General features: G+C 40.0%; 2 protein-coding genes across 3 annotated transcripts; both read left to right on the forward strand.

Moving 5' to 3' along the window:
* Positions 1 to 71: 71 nt before the first annotated feature.
* On the forward strand, positions 72 to 9,353 carry qkib (QKI, KH domain containing, RNA binding b). 2 transcript variants are annotated; one of them, XM_079363381.1, is made up of 6 exons: positions 72 to 548; positions 3,988 to 4,124; positions 5,108 to 5,224; positions 6,548 to 6,691; positions 7,333 to 7,420; positions 7,880 to 9,353. In XM_079363381.1, exons 1-6 carry the CDS (start codon positions 419 to 421, stop codon positions 8,284 to 8,286), a joined length of 1,023 nt encoding a protein of 340 aa, XP_079219507.1. In that variant the 5' UTR covers positions 72 to 418; the 3' UTR covers positions 8,287 to 9,353. The 2 variants fall into 2 exon arrangements, with proteins under 2 accessions (XP_079219507.1, XP_079219508.1); XM_079363382.1 differs by having other exon boundaries at positions 7,904 to 9,353.
* Positions 9,354 to 10,114: 761 nt separating this feature from the next.
* Positions 10,115 to 15,508, forward strand: LOC306836361 (voltage-gated potassium channel regulatory subunit KCNG3-like). Its single transcript, XM_079363380.1, has 4 exons — positions 10,115 to 10,413; positions 12,200 to 12,336; positions 12,490 to 13,335; positions 14,402 to 15,508. Exons 3-4 carry the CDS (start codon positions 12,761 to 12,763, stop codon positions 15,045 to 15,047), a joined length of 1,221 nt encoding a protein of 406 aa, XP_079219506.1. The 5' UTR covers positions 10,115 to 10,413; positions 12,200 to 12,336; positions 12,490 to 12,760; the 3' UTR covers positions 15,048 to 15,508.
* Positions 15,509 to 20,093: the final 4,585 nt, after the last annotated feature.

Here is a 20,093-nt window from a genome sequence, read left to right on the forward strand (position 1 = left end):
TTGTTACTGCTGTATTGTCGTTTAAGCTCCCCCTCCCACACGGACACCCTCACACACATTACCCAGTCTGTCTCAGTGTGAGTGTGTCTTGTGTGACAGATTGTATTGAGGACCAGAGGAACAGAAAACTGTGCACTTAGGGGCTCAAGAAAGCCAGGGAGACAGCTGAAGCTGCCGAAAGGACAAATTCTCCTCTGATCCTGATGGTTCCCCTGCCTCAAGAGAGTTTTGGATGTTTGTGTTTTCTTGTTGTTTTTTTCTAATTTGTGGGATTAAAACAAGAGGCGACAGAGAGCAACTCGAGGATCTGGTCTGGATCCTGGTCTTTTAATGCTCTGTACCCAAGCGGGAGGCCCACTGTGAACCGGACCAACCTTACTTCTGTGTTTTTACATTGTGCCGGATCACTGTGGGGGAGATGGAGGTGAAGGAGAAAACTAGACCAAGTCCGGATTACTTGATGCAGCTCATGAATGATAAGAAGCTGATGAGCAGTCTACCAAATTTCTGTGGGATCTTTCAGCACCTGGAGAGACTCCTGGACGAGGGTGAGACCCCAACTAGAAACAACCACATAAAAAACCCATCTTTCTATCTGAATCTGTCTGACAGGGAACAAAGTTACTGAAAATTAGTTACTAGTTTAAGTTACTACTATCAAAAAGTAGCTTTTTTTTATCATACTAGTTACTTGGTAAAGTATCTTTGGATTTACTTTTTTTGCTTCAATACTCATATTAATGTCCACTTTATTTGTAGTGTGTAATTACAACATTTATTGTAACCTTTTTATTATGTGGGTAGATTGTGAATTAGATCTCTGAAGGCAACAGACTCAGCAGTTGATATGGGAAGTATTTGATCAACTACATACTGTACCTTGTTATCTGTCTGTTTACGTCCAGGATACAGATGATGGAGCTGGCACTGATTTAAAATCAAGCTGGCTGTTTGCATGTTGTGGTTCCTCCTTGGTCTGCCAAAATTACTATATATAGTATATTTCACTGTTCAATAGAGATACTGATTGATACTTATAGATGTTCTTATTGTTGGAAATAATGAGTTATTAATTAGTCCCTACTTTGATATAGGCTCAACAAAGCAACAAATAACTTTTTTTCTCTTTTGGTGAAAAAGCACTGTTCATATGAAGAAGCTTTCTGCAGTTCAAAAATAAAAAAGTAAAAATCCTACATTAGTTAAGTTAAAGAACATGTTTATATGTCAATAATTTGTATTTTTGTGCACTGCAAAAGTATAGCAAACTTAATTCAAAAGAGTAATCAGTGACAAGGACTCAACATCACATATTAAAGGGGACACATTTAGAAACATATACGGTACTTGGTTGAGCCTCAGTTTCCACCAAGCCACAACATGTGAAATAATTTTGTGGCTTGGTTTGTGGTCTGCATAAATCTTACAGCACAGATAAAAATGTCTCATTTTAAATTTAATCTCCTTGTGACGTCACAGTGGGATTCTGATAAAAAACAAAATAAAAACCCCTCCCCTCCCCTGGTATCTCCACCCATGGACTCCAACCCCAGCCAAGCAGTGATGTCTACCCGGGAAACTCAGGGAGGGGGGGTCATTGCATTTAAAGAGACACAAACTTTCTCTGGTGATCGCTTTGAGTTATAGTTTGACCAACACACAGTACAGATATTTCATTCAGGCCACAGGGGACTATTTAAAATGTAGAAAAGGGCTATAATATGTCCCCCATAAAAAGTGAAGTATCATTATTATTCAAATTATACATTTAGAAATCTTGTATTTTATGATCTTTAAACAAGATTTTTTCAGAATTCTATGACTCTGTGAAACAAACCAAATCTTATGTTTTAATCCCTGAAACATTCTCCTAAAAATGTGTATATTTGATGTTTCAATCCATCACAACAGCTCAAACGGTCTGTTTTTTATATAGTTGAGGTGACTAGACTCTCCAAGGTCTAATGAGGCAGTGTGTGCTTGTGTGTAGGGTGAGTTATCCAGCAAAGTACAGAACTGGCAAAGAGGAAGACAACGAAGCAGTGAAGCAGTAAGACCACACACAACGAGTCTTGAACGCTTGCTTTGTTTTACAGAAAGCTTTATACAGAAACACTGTGCCATTTCAAAGCTAAGACACTGGGTTCTCAAATATACATGCTTTTCCAGAATGCACCATTTTCAACTTTTTAAGTCCCCATACTCATCAGATAACTGGGCTTTTGAAGGAGACTGGCCATCATTTACATGTGAGGCAACATCAGGTGTTTTAAACTGGAAAACAAAATAAATACAAACTGATATAAATGGTTTTCACAATCTTTCTACCACTTGTTATGGTGTCACTTACACTGTGCTTTGACAATATACCCGTCTCGAGCTGAAATGATAGTGGTAGTGGTGTGCAAAGTAGCAAAAGCATTGCTCTGGGCCAACACTACCAACGCTTCCAACGCTTCCCCCCCCCCCCCCCCCCATGGTATTGTCTCTTAAACTGAACTGTACAAGCTTTACTTGATGGCAGTGGAAAGGAAGTCACTGGTGTCTGTGCTCCTCAGAAGCGTGCAGCTCGTCTCAAAGCAGTGCACTGTTAACGGCAGGGTTGGTAATTTTCTCAAGATGCTTTTTTTTTAAAGATTTTGGTTGAAATTGTTTAAGAAAGAAGAATCCGTCCTCTTTAACATTTGCAAGCCTGTAAAAACGTCTACCAACGTCTGGACTTGGTTCTATTTTCATGAACCAATCACGTCACCCCATGCCTCCCTGCTCGTTCTCTACCCCATGCATGCACGAGCCCACACTTCAAAGCATGAGCTGAGGTCCGCTTCTTCTTTTGTGCATGTAAGTGAGGGGCCTGGCTTTTTGAGGGAGCACAGAGGGGAGCGGGTGGGTGCAGAAGAAGCACTGAGGGAATGCTACTTTCAAAATCGTGTTTTTTTTTTTCCCGAAAAATTAACAACCCTGCGTTGAAACACAAGAAGAGGCAAACGGTAAAGCTCCAGACATCATCACTCTTGTATCCATTAACTCTTCTTATAAGTGATCTCACATGTTCTTGCAGATGTCAGACAGAGCACTAATGTTCATGTCAAGACAAACTTAACTGTGTTTCTAAGTGTTTCGAACAATCGCTGGGAAGTTTCTTTACAATGCAGTCAACAAAGTTATCTGCTTGTTTCACCTGTCTTCTTTGCTTGGTTAAACATGATGTTTTGCAGCCAGCCCTCACAACATTAGCTTTGCATATATTAGAGTAGCCTGAGAAGTTTTGGTGGATCAAGCTGGAAATACCATCAATCTGCTCAGCCTTTGATAGCCATGTATATGCTATGCTGGCTCTGCCTGGCAAACGTCACAAGCCTACCAGTGCATTGATGACAGTCTAGTAAACACAATTAGGGTTGTAAAATGGAGATCTGCCCATTGACAGAGATACCAGATCTAGCTATTTTTTGGATCAATATCTTGTAGCAGGATCCTTGCATCTATTTGCATCTCTGCCAATGTATAGTTTTCTATAAACTCGCTCTCATATTTACAGCAACTGACACTTGATACACTATGCTCACTTCTTTTCAACAACTCCTTCATTTGAAAAGATTGGATTGTGACCAACTGCATTGCCATTAACTCAGTCACACACTCATGATACTTCTCTATTCAATGAGGCAACCAATGTTCAATGTTCGCTTTGTCTGTTTCCCTATAGCTTAAAGGACAGGTTGCTTTGCAAATATAAATTAAAATGATTGAAAGTTTTGTCTGTCTTTTCACCTCAACTTTTTCCTTACTTAATAGTTTCTAATAGTGACTAAACCCCTTTTCTTTGTAACACCAATATAATACTCAGCAGGCTGACATTTTCCAGGTTTGTTGCCATTTCAACCCATGTGTCATGTCAGCACATGTTGTTTTTTTTAACACGTTACATGTACACGTGTGAGTAAACAGTGAGTTTGTGTGATGTATGGGTGTTGTGTGTTTCAGAGATCAACCGTGTTAGGAAAGACATGTACATTGACACTCTGAACAGCTCTGGAAGGATCAGCAAGCTGCCAGAAGCCGTCGGTCCAATCATCCACCTTCAGGAGAAACTGTACGTCCCCACAAAGGAGCATCCTGATGTGAGTGTGTAAGTGTGTGTGGGTGTGTGAGTTCCTATTATTATTAGTTTACAACTTACAAATGGACATTAAAAAGCAAATATTATGTAACCAACATATTAACATGCATGTCATTGTTTTAGACCGATATATAGCAGAGCTCAGAAAGGAAATGTGTCAACTGCTGTGATGCCTCAGACTAAGGGGACATGCACAAACCAAAAAAACATTCAACTCTTGGCGGTTTATTATTATTACACTATCAACCTGCAGAGAGAGAAAACAACAAGTTTAGCTTTAGCAAGGTCAGAGGAGCGGCTCTGTTGTCAGCTGATGAGGTCAGTTAACAGGCATGTTAAAGATTTAATGGAATTATAACAGACCTCAATTGATTCCTCTCCTCACCTCTGTTACACAGGCATGATGTTAAAAGAAGAGTATATAATCTGAACAAACTCAAAAGAATGATGAAATATGGATCTCGTATATATGTTCCTCTCAGGATAGAGTGTCTAACTTTTTGTTGTTCAGTCTCTGACTTTTCATCTTGTGCTGTCAACATTAATAGTTGAGGTTATTTTGAAATTTCTGCAGAATAAAAGTGATTCAATCGGTCACAGTTACACTTTGTTTTAAATTTTGCAGCATTGAGCAGTGAGCTGGTACAAGAGGAGAAGGGATAGGTCCCATGGATTACCGAAAAAGGAAGCAAGATAAAGTTGTTAACTGGTAGCAGGGAGTATTCAATATGCCAGGGAGCAGGAAGCAGGGTGTATGAATAATGAATCAGTCAACAGGGAGCAGGCAGGAAGGAGAGACTAATGGCTCTTTAGTGATACCGAAATGTGTTAATGAATATTTGGAGTGGAGCTCCCTCCTAGATGGTTTTTTTTTCAGCCTGGTCTGCAGCTGATGAAGAGCTGATTGGGCCAGTATAAGGGAGATATGCCTGCTCAGTAATCAGTCTTTTTTGTTATCCAGAATGTGATTTCTTTCTCTTTCAGTTCAACTTTGTAGGGAGAATACTGGGTCCTCGTGGTCTGACAGCGAAGCAGCTAGAGACAGAGACAGAATGTAAGATCATGGTGAGAGGGAGGGGCTCCATGAGAGACAGAAAGAAGGTAAGACACACAAAAACACAAGCATTAATTATTATCTTTTCTGGTATCTATTATTTTCTTGTTATTTGAAAACTAGCGAAGACCAACAGTATGTTTGTCATCTGCTCCTCTCGCATCACTTTATCCTCTTCGCAGAACTTTTTTTCTTATCTTACTTAACTAAAATATTTCAGCTTGACAATGTTTTGACAACTTATTTAACAAAATATCTGAAGAAACGTTGATTCTATTTTTGCATGCAGAGGTCTAAAGAAAAAAATAACAGCCAGACATAAAGTAACAGCAGTGAGCTTTATTAATTCTTTTTTTTTTCGTCACACTTTATCTGATCTAAACTGCAGAAGGTCAGAAGTTCTTGTGTTTTTATCCGTTGACGACAGACTTCAGGTTTCATCAAATTTCTCTGCACAAGTATTTACAGATTGTTATCAGGTTAAAGATAAGTTGTGAGTTAGTTTTGGAATTTGAGTGATGAGAGTTTTTTTTTTTTTTTTGACTTGCAATTTTTATTTTCTGATATTAGAATCAACATACACAATATGTTAACAAATGTACAAACCATCAACACCCTAAATCCCGAGAGTTTTTAAATTTTAAACTAATAGAAATTGACTGTTTATGTAATTAACTATCTCATGTCCTTGATTCACTTAATTCATTTTTCAATATAACAGCAAAATCCTTAATTTTAAGTGACAACCTGTCTCTTTGCCTTGCCTCTCTATCATTTACATCACACAGAGTTACAGGGTTATGAACCCTCTGAATTGGCCTGCTGTCATGGATTGCTGTTTAACTACAGGTCACTTTAAACACAGATGTACAGGGGACCGAGCAGAAATGCTGATACAATCAGCAAGCTGTTTTTGTTCGGCCTTTAATAAACAAACTGGTCACTACCACAAATGAAAACTTATTTTGTGGGGAAAATAGTTATTAGTTAGCAGGCTTATTTTACTGCGAATAATAGCATCAAGCTAAGTGTGAAACCCTCGCTCTTCATAGCAGCATCCTCCTTTCTATATATGGTCACTTTTATCTCCATGGAAACCAAATAGTGACAAAATATCAAAAGTTTGACTGTTTTTTCTGAGACCCTCTGGTGTGTTTTTTTCTATCCTCTGTTGTCTGCAGGAAATCAACTGTATTACGCTAGAGATATTTCTGATTGTGGCAAATGTTTTCTGTTTTTGATATCACATTTAAACAAGCACACATTTCTTTGTCTTTCTCTGTTTATACCTCTCCCTGTCTCCACCCGTCTCCACTTGTCTTCACCTCTACCTGTCGCCACCTGACTGCAATTTCTCTGTCTGCATGTAGGAGGAGCAGAATCGAGGGAAGCCAAACTGGGAGCATCTGAACGAGGACCTTCATGTCCTCATCACAGTGGAAGATGCCCAAAATCGAGCTGAGGTCAAACTCAAACAAGCCGTAGAGGAGGTCAACAAGCTGCTGGTTCCTGCTGTGAGTCACCTGATGTCTGACCATCTAACCTGTCTGTCATTTAATATCTCACCTGCCTGTGATTTTTACCTCATATGTCTGTCTTTAAGCTCTCATTAATGGAGAGATGTCAGCGCGTCAAAGTTCCCCACTGGAAGCACCTCCTGGTGCTGGTGGGGGTTTTGGTGCCTTGCTCAAGGGCACCTCTCCTTGACTTGACCCAAGTCCAAATGGACTGAAAAAAGCAGAACTTTAGCAACCACAACATCTTGGGAGCAGCAGTAGCTTAGTCAGTAGCCTTCTGGTTCAAGTCCTGGTGCAGACCATTCTAGAAATTGGTCTGGTAGCTGGAGAGGTGCCTGTGCACTTCCTGCAATGCAGAGGAGCGCCCACCTTGGCAGCCTACTCATTTTGACATCTCTCCATTAGTGCATGTCCATTGGATCCTGTTTCTGCATGTGTGTGTATTTCAGCCTATGTGTGTGTGTTGCATGTTCAACAACCAAGTGCAAAATTTAATTTCCTCTTGTGGGATTGATAAAGTCTATCTTCTTCTTTGACTGGTTGGTAACCTTTATCTCCTGTGATGTAGCCTACAGCGAGTGTGTAAAGTGTACCACAGTGCAGAAGGAGTACATGATGGTTGTTGCTGTTGGTTTCAGGCAGAGGGGGAGGACAGTCTGAAGAAGATGCAACTGATGGAGTTAGCGATCCTGAATGGGACGTACAGAGACGCTAACATCAAATCCTGTAAGAAAACAGCAACATTTGGTGTTAAATTCTCACTCTGTGTCCTCGTCCATCGTGTGGCTGAAGCTGTACTGTAGTTCAGGCTTAAAAACTCTTTGAATGTATCAGCCATGTACACTTGATTGTTTACCAAGGATATAATGCTCCTTAAAAATGTTCTGATATTTACCTGTGTTTTTTTTTTTTGATAGATAAAGTGTTTTCAGAGTTTATTGAGGTTGATGTCACTGCCTCTTTTTAGCCTAGTTTTTGTATCAGAGAGCACTCAGAGAATAATCAATAACTCACAGACTTTTGGACCAAACACAAATTCTATATAGTAAAGGATTAAAAGCACACTGACTGTTGTGCTACCAATCAGGGGTCATTCAGAGACTGCAACACAACGAGAAGAATCGCCTTGTCTCAGTGTTAACTGCTCTCTTCCTCTCCTTCTTCTCGCCTCCTTACCTCTCTCAGCCTCCCTTGCCTTCTGTCTTGCAGCATCATCTCAGACTCCTCGTATCTTCTCTGGCCCTTCCCCTGTCCTGGCCCCACCCACTGGCCTGCGTACCCCTGCCCCCCCAGGCCCTACCCTCATGCCGCTGATTCGTCAGATCCAGACAGTTCTGCCCAATGGGACGCCTCACCCAGCAACACTGATGCCTGGGGCAGGGCCTGAGTCCGGTTTGATCTACGCAACACCATATGACTACCAGTATGCTTTGGCAGCGCCGACTTCTATCTTGGAGTACCCCCTGGACTCTGGTGGGGTGTTGGGTAAGCCATCCCATCCCTGTTCATGCGACTGCTCCCCTACACCACATCACCACCCCCATAGCCAGTGGAGCCCAGTCCCTACATTGCTCCTCAGACATGCCTCCTGAAAGATAGAAAACAAGTGTTTTGCAACAATTCACCCACAAGCTGCCTTGTTTCCTGTTGAAGCCAGCAGTGAAGTCCACTGCTGGATTGAGTTTTGACCTATAAGACTCAACAGAGTTCATCATTTAAGTTATTGTTGTGATTTTTCTGGGAATTGTTTGACTCATCCTGTTCTCCCATTAAATGACCAATCGGAAATAAATGAAATAATAAGAAATTTGTTTTTACCTTTAAGTGTTGTATCTTTTAAGTATTTTTCCCCCCCCAAAGTTCTTTTGCTCCATCATAAATATTTGAATGCAACTTCTGCTCCTTGGTGGTGACGTGTTATCAACAGTAAACTGAGCATTCAGGTACAACTTGCATTCACTGTGACATCACTGTCACCTCATTGGCTGAGGACTGAACTGTTTTGTTTTTGACACATTTGTTAGACTGTAAATGTGCTTCATATCACACACAGAAGCATGTATTTAAAAAAAAAGAGAGAAGAAGAAGACACAGATCACACCTGTCTCAATCCATGACGTTGTGTGACGCGTTCAACACTCTCGCTGGCTGAAACTCTTATGTGTTTTCCTGATTGTCCACCTCGTTTAGTCGACAAACTTGTGTTTATTCTGTAGTGAGATAAAGTTACATCATGTCTTCATGATGGTTTGTGGGGTTCTGACAGGTTTTTTGTTTCCCATCACAGAATACTGACTGCACCACTCATGACCTTTCCTGGAAAATAATTTGTCGATTTGGCAAAGTATGTTTCTTGAAAACTTGTGAACATGGTTCAGAATCAATAGTATCATCATATATGTTCAGGTTACCCATGCCATGTATACTTATGCCCCTTTCTTAACATTGGGGATGCAGGCTTTTGAACTGTGCACTGAAAACAAGCCTGATGGTTTCTTTCCTCTTACGCACAAAGTGTTCAGGGTTTCCAACAGAAAGTCATATTTCAATACTTCAAACCTCAGGACAGTTTTCCATTTCCACTCAATACATTTTAAATGAGGTCAGACCAAGATCAGGTGGCAGTTTTTCTAAAAAAAATAAAAAATAAAAATAATAATAATAATAGCCGAATATCAATATCTTGTATCAGCTTATTGTCACAATTCTCTGCCGTTGATGTCCCTACCCTACAATTTCATTTGCAATCAAGGTATTTAAAGTCATGTTTTTAGAAATACACTTAATCCGTTTGGTTCAGTTCCATCTCTGTTTTCAGAAAAGAGAAATGGTCAGAAATTGTTTAAACAAGGTTCAAAGACTGGAAGCAGGGAAAAACTCCTGGCTTCCAGCCCAGAACTGGATTTTAAAACTGAGGCCTTCAGGGGCCATCTCCTCCTGCTTCTCCTCTTCATCATTCTTACTGCCCTCCTCCTCATCTGCCAGCACAGCACACATATTGAGACCTCAACGTTGATGATTGAGGAGAATAAATACTTTGGTGACAAAATAAAAAGGAAGTTTTTTGTTGTTTATTATCTTTTTTTCTTCTTGTATATACTTGTTGCTTGCTGAAATATATATATATAAATGTTTATGCAAACAATACTGCAGGACCATGTGTGAAGAATAGAGACAGTTTGTAGAAAACAGATGTAGCTGCTTTCTTGTGTTTCTCTACCTTTGAATGTTTCATAAGGAAAGAGCTGTCTCTGTTTATGAGTACGTTTTTTGTAAATGAAAGTGTTATCATCAAATCCAAGAAAAAAAAAACAAACAAGTGTTGCAGCAAATACTTGTATCTTGCTGTAAGATCAAATAAAAGCTTTTGTTGAATATAATTGACATCACAGTTTTTTTGTATGGTGTTGAGACCACAATCAGACAAACCTTTCCTTTCAGTTTTAGAAGGTACAGAAACAAGCAGGCGAGGAGAAACAGTTCAGTTCAGGCTGGCTGAGACAAAAGAGCTATACAAGCTCAAGTCCATTGACAAACACACACACACACACACACACACACACACACACACACACAGACTACATGCGAGGGAAGCAGTACTGTGTGGGAGCAGGCAGGGGACGTGGTTGAAGAAGTAGGTATAGTCTGTACAAATAAACAAACCAGCAAGGAGGAGGCGAACAAGTGAAAACCAGGCGTATGAGATGGAAAGTCAGCAGGTAAGTATACAAGCAAACCAAGGAAAAATGGCAAAACAGGAGAACTAAAGGCTGAGAGGTTTTCTTAGATATTTACACGGTTTGGTGGTCAGAGGCTGGCAGGGTCGTCAACAGATAATAACTCAGAGGACAAAAAAGCTGGAAAGTCTTATACGAGTGGCAAAGAGCAATCTGACAACGTGTGGGTTAGCAGGAGAGACTTGTACAGTAAATCTTCCTGGATTTGAGTAGGAAGATTGAAGATTTTCAGACCCGTTGCCCCCTGTTGCTTCAGAGTTCAGAGTAAGTCTGTTTAGTTCTCTTTGACTGTAAACACTTCATTCGGATCAGCAACCTGCCTGCCTATAACTGCTGCTCCTTTGGCTTGCACAGATTTCTGCTGGCTTGCAGTGATGGGTTATACACCTTCCTCTGATACTCTTTATACACGCTAAATGCATTAAGTTAGTTTAGCTCTGTGTGTTCTGACTTGTGAGGCAGTTTGTGAATGAGTTGAGTTACAGTATATTATAAAACAAACATGGACGCACAATGACAGTGAGAGGCTATCACTCTCATGTATGCCATCTGGAAACAGGTAATAACTACTCATGCTTTTATTTGTAGTGCCGTTATCGCCCAACAAATAATTCTCTGTGAAAATCTAAAACAAATGTAGCTACAGTTTCTTAACTCTTGAGTAAGTTCAATGCTAATTTTACTAATTTTATCTTTAAACTGCAAACCTGATAGTGTGTGCACAAGACTTGCAGATCTGTTGTACAGGTAAAAAAACAGTCCCAGAGGGAATATTTACAATGATATTGTAAATAATGATACTTTTGTTTGTATTGGACTTTTGTGAGAGGCTAAATTACATCGTTCACACATCTCCTTGAACATCAGTACAATGCTACTGTAAGCCTTTGAGTCAGTCCCAGCCTCTCAGAACAGGGACTGACCTTCATCTTCTGCACATAGTACACACACTTTGGTACCTTGTAACACAACACTTGAAAATTCATTTCCTTTAAATCTTCCTGCATTTAAAAGAAGAAAAAAGCACACACACACACACACACACACACACACACACACACACACACACACACACACACACACACACACAAGGAAAAAAAGAAGCTTCTGTTTCCCAGTTCTAGGAAAAATTTAAGTTCAGATTGTTTTCTCTCTTTTGTCTCTTCACTCTGGTCTCTGATATCCTCACTGGCTGCAAACAATATTGAACTAATTGATCTCTGATTTTCAGATATGCTAAATGTATGGTTTTGGTTTTTGTCTTAGTAGATATTGAAATGTGTTTTATGTCCAATTTATTTCACCCAGCAGGTATTTGAACATGTAGTTTCCCACCCGCCACACAGCTTTATTCACAGTAATTAATTCACAGTGTTGGCAGCATCAACATCATGATGCTGTTTGAACTCGAATTCAAATTAAAGAGAAAGATGACAATCTGCAGTTTTCAAATTCCCCCTATAGGGGGAGTCATTCCATCACAAAAAACTGTAATGAATAAATAAAGTCATATTCATTATTTAGAGCGACTTTTGATGTTCACAGAAACACTGAATTAAAATGAATGTTTAGTTGTGGTTGATGAAGATCTGAAGGAAAGGAGGAGGAAATATGAAAAAAAAGCAGAAAAGGAATGATGTTAAAGAGGGAAGAGGAGGTGATGTTTCTTTTCAGTTGTGAGACATGGAGGAGGTTTGTGGAGGATCACATTCTCTCCGGCTCAGACTAAGAGCTGCTTGAATCATCGCTCTGATCCTCCTCCTCTCAGACAGAAAGAGGAGGAGGAGGTGGAGGAGGATGTGCGACTGCTTTTCAGTCCCAGATTCTACAACGACAAGAAACAACACAGAAGTCAAGGAGAACACAAATCTGTGCCTCAGGACGATGAGGACACGCTGACATTTGGTGAGTTTTTAGTGTTTATGTTAAATACTAGTTTCAATAGTTTGACTGGAGCATTAACAACAAGGGAGTCTCAGAGAGACCAGGAGGGTTGTAAATCAAAGTGGGACAGACATAATTCATGTTTGCTCTAACAATGTTTTTATTTCTTTCAAGCTCTGAATATTTAGGAAGAAGACAAGTTATTCATAAGACGATGGTTGAGGATTGGGAAGTTTGTTTGGATACTGAATGATCAAAAAGACCAGTGACCATTGGACACAGATACTGGGGATGTAATCGCTGCAGTCAGCTTTTTTGACCAAAAGACAATAGAGTCTAAAAGATTATCTGGACAAAAATAAAATGAAGTTTGGAAACAGTTTTAACTTTTTAACATACAGATGACAAAGTTCGAAACCAGGTTTGCCATTTGAAGGAAACAAAGATGAAGTTTGGAGGCAGTTTTTGCACCCTGAATGTTGGCGGCCGCAGGTTTTCCTTCTCAGCAGACCTCATGAAGCGCCTCCCTCTCAGCAGACTCAGTCGACTGCATCGCTGTGTGTCGGAGAGCGAGCTACTGGAGCTCTGCGACGACTACGACCGTGACAGGAATGAGTTTTTCTTCGACCGGCACTCTGAGGCCTTCAGCTTTATTATGCTGTATTTGCAGCACGGGAAGCTACGCTTTGTCCCTCACATGTGCGAGCTGTCCTTCTACAACGAGATGCTGTATTGGGGTCTGGAGAGTGGCGACCTGCAGCCCTGCTGCCAGCGACGCCTCGACGACCGCCTATCTGACTGTTTTGTCCACTTCTTTCCGGAGGAGGAGCCACGGGGCCCCGAGGAGCCCCAGAGTCGCTGGTTGGAAAGGATGAGAAGGACCTTTGAGGAGCCAACATCTTCCCTGGTGGCACAGATCCTTGCCTCTGTGTCGATGCTGTTCGTGGTCATCTCAATGGTGATGCTGTGTGCGAGCACCTTACCAGACTGGAAAACCACAGAGACCCTGGACCAGCACAGGTAAGACCTGCCATGAGCTTACCTGAGGAGAAGGAAGCTGCAAATAAACATACTTACAAATACATAAAATGATCTAGCTGCCTCTACAGCTTCAGTGCTCTTTGGCATTCTCCAAGTCTCTGAACTGTTCTAGAGGAATAAAGATTATACTCCCCTCTAAATATTCCCTGACTTGGTAGTTTGATGTTATTGAAAAGTTCTGTCTATCTCGCATGTATTCAGCTGGATTGAAATCTGATGACAGATCTTCATCCTTTTCATCTTTATCAAAGCTTTCATGTATGCCAAATGTATGCCAGTAAAATGTTCTCCACAGTGTAACAGATCCCTACTCTGTAGAAGTCAAACGCTCAAGCTTTTATTTCCCTTTTTGTCTGTACAAAATGAGCGTTGTGTTTCTGTGTCTGTTTCTTTTGCCATCCATAAAAGGATTTAGTTTCCATTGAAACATGTTGAATGTAGAGGCTTATTATTAATTTCAATAACCAAGAACAGAAAAGAGATTGGGCCAATATTTCCACAAAGTAATGAAAATCAAGCCCAAGAAGAGTGACCAAAAAAACATGACAGAACAGAGATATGAACTTGACAGTATTTTATTGACCTTCCCTGAATTGAACTGTACAGGAGGATCATTTACATTTAGTAACAACAAACATCTGCATGCAAGGTCAACCAACAATCTGCAAAAACATTACATTGGGCCCATCTTTCATACAGGTCAGCCACACGCTTAGAGAGAATCACTTTGATCCTTTTCATAATCAAAATGGAAGATTTATTAAAAACATTATCCCCCCATATGGTGTGTGTCGAGCAAGACATGAGCTAATCAGACCTATTTCGTTTTCAGAACCAGGCGATACATTTCTGCTGTTTGTCCTTGTCTCAGCTCTTTTTTTTTTAATCTCTATCTGATTGGTCATTGACTTTCTCCTCAGTCTGATTCGTCTTTGTTTTTTATTGTCCTTTTCCTGGTTGGTCCTTGTCAGTCTACTCTTGTTTTAATAGATGTGTCTCTCTTTGCACTCTCATATATCTTCTCTCTTGGCTGTTCTTCCTGCAGGATCATTGAAGCGGTGTGTATCGGTTGGTTCACAGCTGAGTGTATCATCCGTTTCCTTATCTCCAGAGATAAATGTGAGTTTGTCCGTCGTCCTCTGAACATCATCGACCTGCTGGCCATCACGCCGTACTACATCTCTGTTACGGTGACAAATCTAACAGGGGAGAACTCACAGTTGCAGCGGGCAGGAGTCACCCTGCGCGTCCTTCGCATTTTGCGTATCTTCTGGGTGATCAAGCTTGCACGTCACTTCTTGGGTTTGCAGACACTTGGACTGACGCTGCGACGCTGCTACCGTGAGATGATGATGCTAATGATTTTTGTTTTTGTTGCCATGGCAATCTTCAGCGCATTGGCACAGCTGCTGGAGCATGGCTTGGACCTGGAGTCTGGAAACCAGGACTATGCCAGCATCCCTGCTGCCTCCTGGTGGGTGATCATCTCCATGACAACTGTTGGGTACGGGGACATGTACCCAGTGACCGTTGCAGGACGTGTGCTGGGTGGTCTCTGTGTAGTGAGTGGCATCGTGCTGCTGGCACTGCCCATCACCTTCATCTACCACAGCTTTGTCCAATGCTACGATGAGCTCAAGGTGCGCTCTGCCCGCTGCACCCACAGCCTTTCTGCTGAGTTCATCAACTGACAGCTGCTGAGATGGAGAAGTAACATGGAGTTTCACCTCTAAATATTTAGAGACAGAGACAATATGGAGGTAAACACCCGACTGCTGAGATGGAGGAGCAACATGGAGTTCATTGACTCAAAGGATTTTGAAACTTCCTGAAGAAATCAACGTCTAACAAACTCCAGAAACAAAACCAAACATTTCCACATCAGGTCAAACAAAGACGTTTTCTCAAATTAGCTTATGAGACTTTTGTTTTGACATCTGAGGAAGTGTTTCATTCTGCTCAGGATTGTTTTAGTGGAAGATGTTTAAGTTTGAATTTCTAAATAGCTTCCTCTGAGTCCTGGTGTCTGACAGGATCTATTGGTAAACAATGTTGCTCACAATTCCTTAAAGGATTTATTGAAGTTATTTAAAAAAAATAAAGAATTTAAGAAACCATGACTGAGAACTGTAAACTATAGTATTAAAACACAAAGCAAGATAGATAGATATATAGATAGATACTTTATTGATCCCGAGGGAAATTCAAGTTCCCTCGGGAACTGTTGCATGTTTTTCAAACTGTTCAAACAAAACATGTTCAAACAAAACATGTTTGAACAGAAAAACATGTTACTCATGTTTTTCAGGCTGCGTATACAGTGTGAAGTTTCCCGTTTTGGAATTGACTGCGAACATGGGTTTTTTTAATGTACATATTTTGAAAGAGAGTAATTGAAAGGGAGTAATTGGTTGGCAAACATGACGTTACCGAATCCTAACAGTCAATCAGCTGGATAATTCAATGGGAGACAACCTCAAGTTGACACTTTGAGATCTGCAGGTTATTTTGCGCTCATGTATTGACTTTAATTTTCAGCACTGGAGGGTGCCATTTGAAAATGACTTAAACCCAACAATGTTCTTTTTTTTTTTTAATCATCCGAAATGAACTTCGAGAACATGCAAAGAAACTGACTGAAAATAGAGGAACTGAACACTGTGAGAAAAAGTTTACTTTAACCAAAAGGTCAAACCTGTGAATCCTCTGAGCAGCAGTTTGTGTCTGAGTCAGGACTTGTGTTCAAGCATTTCAATTTAAAGAACATTCAATTAATGATGAATTTGGTGAAACGCAGACAGAATTTACAGCACTGAGATCATGATAGTTAATTGTCTGAACGTGCCCGGTTTGAAGTTGCTTTTACATTTTTGACAGTACATGGAAGTTATTTATATTCATTTTAATTTCAGATTGAAGTCTTTTTTAGGCTTTGAAACGAAAAGAAAAAAGGCCAAAAATTCAAGTATTTGAAGTCAAAGTAATGAATCTTACTTATAATGCTGACTTAAACTTGGAAGCTTAAGAAGCTGCATACCAATCAGATTATGACCATATATAACATCCAATAGTAAATGGACTTGAGCTTGTGTAGCACTCTTTTAGTCTTCAGGCTACTCAAAGCACTTTCACACCACAGGTCAAAACACCCAGTCACACACTGATGGCAGAGGCTGCTATGTAAAGTTGCCATCAGTATTAACAAATCCACATTTATTTACGTTTTATATACCACCAGCGAAGCAGTAGGCGCATCCTAGGGTTAAGAGTCTTGCCCAAGGGAACATCGGACATGGACATCTTTTCTTCTGGTATTTTCAGCACATTTGTGCTCCGGTGGATGAGTCAGATAGAAGGTATTGGGCGATGTGAGTGAGTGTCATTTAAACGTCAATGTTGAGGTTCTGCCTTCTCTATGATCAAAGAGTCCAAAAAGGCTATGGCTATTTTTCTCCTGTGACTGAGTGGTAGAGTCAGTCTTTTCTAGGCTGTAAGGTCAGGTGACCATCTCCAGCTCCTGCAGCCACATGTTGATGTGTCCTTGGGTAAGACAATGAAGACAATGAATTGCTCCTACTGCTTTGGCGGTGGAGTATGTGTATGAATTGGATTAGCTAATACTGATGGACACTTTACATAGCAGCCTGTTGTTAGTGTATGATGGTATGACCTGCAGTGTACAAAAGCTTTGGTGTGGTTGGAAGTCTAGAGTCCTATACAAGCTCAAGTCCAGCCCTCCATTCTCCCGTGTACACTAGATGTTACTGCCTTCTTTTTTAAGGTGCACAGTGAAAGCTTCCACTTCTTTAGATCCTATGTTAACCCAGGTGTCATCATCCATAAAATAAAGGGCTGGGGGCAAATCCTGTGAAAGAAGAAAGGGCTCTGTTCTCTCCTGCATAGAGATCGGTTGCTATTGGAAACGCAGGTGAGCAGCCTTGCTTCTCTTTGCCCTCACTGTACTGAAAGTAAATGGAGTTCAAGCCGCTCCTCTATTCAATACGTTCCACACTCTTCTTTGAAGGAAATATAATCACTTCGATGCACTACGAGTAATCTTGAAACAATCAATGTAAGTAACAATGAAGACCTAACAAGCCAGAAAAGCCCTGTTTCAACCAAGCGGTTAGTTACAGTAAACCCTGAACCTGCTTGTTTCCACAACCAACTGTGTGCTTACTTGGTAGCCAGATATAAGTGAAACAGCAGTAGTGGCAACCAATAAGCATGGTATCAAAAAAGTATAACGGTAAAGATTGGTTATTTTAGTTGTATTCACAACTTCTGAAGGTGGAAATGCAAAGTATAATAATAATACCGAAACGGACTGAACCGGACCGCATGGGGAAACGGGGCATATGACATCGGACAACTAAAGTTTCTCATTAGAAATAAAACATCAATAAAAAATGCTCTTACTTAAATAGCTGGAGTGGTGTAATTTCATTCTAAAAAATAATTGCCTGATATTTTTGTGAAAAAATCTCTAAATGACACCGACAATTTCAGGGCAAAAGGCAAAGTGTAGTGACTTTGAGCTAAATTGATGCCAAGCAGACAGCTAGTGGCATTGAAAGTGATCATGCCTCGACATAGGGACTTACTTAAAAGCAGGCCCAATCCCAGTCTCCACACTCATGGACTCAAGTTCTCTGATGGATGTTATACTACGTGTTTAAGAACTGAGGGCTGTCCAGATGTAAACTCCGTGAAAGGCAAAATGTCATCCTCTCTGCAGACACTTCTCTGGGTTTTGTCCAGTTTCATAGAAAAATGTGTAAATCATGAACATGGTTGTCCCAACTAGAACAAAACAAGCATGAATATTAAAAAAAACATTAGAAATGTAATAGTAAGAGATCAACTGCTAGCCTCGTGGTTGCATTTTAAATGTTTGTGGATTAATTTGTTTTAAGCTAAATGTTCTTATAGAATGATCTCTTTGTTGACTAGTTGTAATATATAAACAATGTGAAATAGGTTATGGTTGTCTTTCTTTTTATAAATGTTAATGTATGTTTCTCACTACAATGTGTAACTTTTTAATAGTGTGTCCCATTGCGCTCAAGCTTTAGGGGAAAATTGGGTTGGGTCAGACACTTCTCTTTGGCCTGAGAAAACTGAACCATCAGCACATCTGCTAAGAGGAATTCACATGAAGTATTTTCTTGTAGCTCCCTCCCCAGGACCATTTCCAGATGTTACAGTGTCCTTTTGACTATTTGGACCCTCAGGGGTTAAACAATCAGTCTGTAACTGGATCTGTTCCCATGGCTTAACACCCTCCATGGTTTCCACAGTAACAGACAGGAAGTTGAAGCATTTGAAATTTGGTTCTGAATGTCAGGAAGCCGAAGTGTGACTTATCTCAGTGAGCACTCGTCTTCTATTTATTCTTCTGCCTTTGTGTGAAACACCGCTATACACCAACTGTGATTATCCGCTCACACTTTCTTCCTCTCTTTCTTACTTTTTACCTTGGACTAAATCAAATGACTTGATTTGTAAATCATTTTTAATTCTTACAATAAGCTAGTCGTTTTTTTAATTGAAAGTGTAGATCTTTATTATGTTTAAATTGATTGAATTGATTATCATACATCAATTGAAATGATTGGAATAAAGAGCAGCTGTTGAACACACAGCAGTATGATAAGAGTTTGTAAATCCCACATGTTCTTAACCAACAGGCTCGTACCTGATCGCTGATATTTGCATTCAGAAACTCCTCAAATAAACCATTTACCAATCTATTCATAAATCTCAACCTGAAAAAAAAAAGTGAATTACCACAACACCAAGTAAATGAAAAAAAGTACTTTCTGCTGTATACACTTATATTGCCTTTATGTGGGGATAAAAAAAACTGCTTTTTTGATTCTGAATAATTTTCATAACTGTCTTGTTATTTCAGAAAAAAACGGCACTGTGTCCCTGAATTAAAGAGATTTTAATCTTGGAATTTCTTGGGAAATAATGTACAAAAAAAATAAAAATCTGCTGTTTATCTAAAAAAAATATCTGATTTCAAAAACTTGTCTTTAAAGCGTTCTAAAGTTGTTTTCAAACATGCACTACCCACACATATCTGGAAAATTGAACTGACCCTGAAATGTAATTTCCCTCACAGTGTAAAGTTCCCCTGTTGGGAAATAGGTGTTAAAAGATGTGCTGTGGAACAGATTTGTCACTATAATGTCAGTTTTTGCCCTTTATGTCAATGCTTATTTAATAGACATAACCACAGAATCAATGAAGGAGTGGAAAAATACATAATCAGAAACTGAAAAGCGTCTCAAAACATAAACGTCATCACCATACTGACATTGAATTGCCCAGAATAATTCTCGCTTCATACAACCACTTGTTTTCAGAATGGACTTAAATGCAGGATTTATGAGGTTCATAGTCAAAAGAGGGAGATTGTTCCTTCAGTACAGGTCGGTGAACAACAAATCCACAAAAAAAAAAAACTAAATCCAAGAGAGCATGCCTAAGGCATGTTCAAACTAGCCATACATGAGGTAACTCAGAAGAAGAATGAAAGGAATTGAACAAATTATAAGACAAGAATCAAAAACATGACCGCAATGATGAGTACAGCGTTCATACATCATCTTTTCCACAGAAAACCAAATTCAGGGGCTGGAAGGAGACAGTCTGGTGATGTCCATTTGAGAATATCTGCCGTTTACATTCACACATGCGGCTTAGTCCGGAAATGATAAGAATTTTTT

Source organism: Symphodus melops, assembly GCF_947650265.1.
Source record: "Symphodus melops genome assembly, chromosome: 15".
NCBI classification, from domain to species: domain Eukaryota; kingdom Metazoa; phylum Chordata; class Actinopteri; order Labriformes; family Labridae; genus Symphodus; species Symphodus melops.

Bases quoted from the DNA above. Each gene is read 5' to 3' on its own strand.
- qkib (XM_079363381.1), top strand. From the start codon at position 419: ATGGAGGTGAAGGAGAAAACTAGACCAAGTCCGGATTACTTGATGCAG. The intron at 4,125-5,107 runs GTGAGTGTGTAA...TTTCTCTTTCAG, and splicing joins CCACAAAGGAGCATCCTGAT to TTCAACTTTGTAGGGAGAAT. The intron at 5,225-6,547 runs GTAAGACACACA...GTCTGCATGTAG, and splicing joins CCATGAGAGACAGAAAGAAG to GAGGAGCAGAATCGAGGGAA.
- LOC306836361 (XM_079363380.1), top strand. From the start codon at position 12,761: ATGAAGTTTGGAGGCAGTTTTTGCACCCTGAATGTTGGCGGCCGCAGG. The intron at 13,336-14,401 runs GTAAGACCTGCC...TTCTTCCTGCAG, and splicing joins GAGACCCTGGACCAGCACAG to GATCATTGAAGCGGTGTGTA.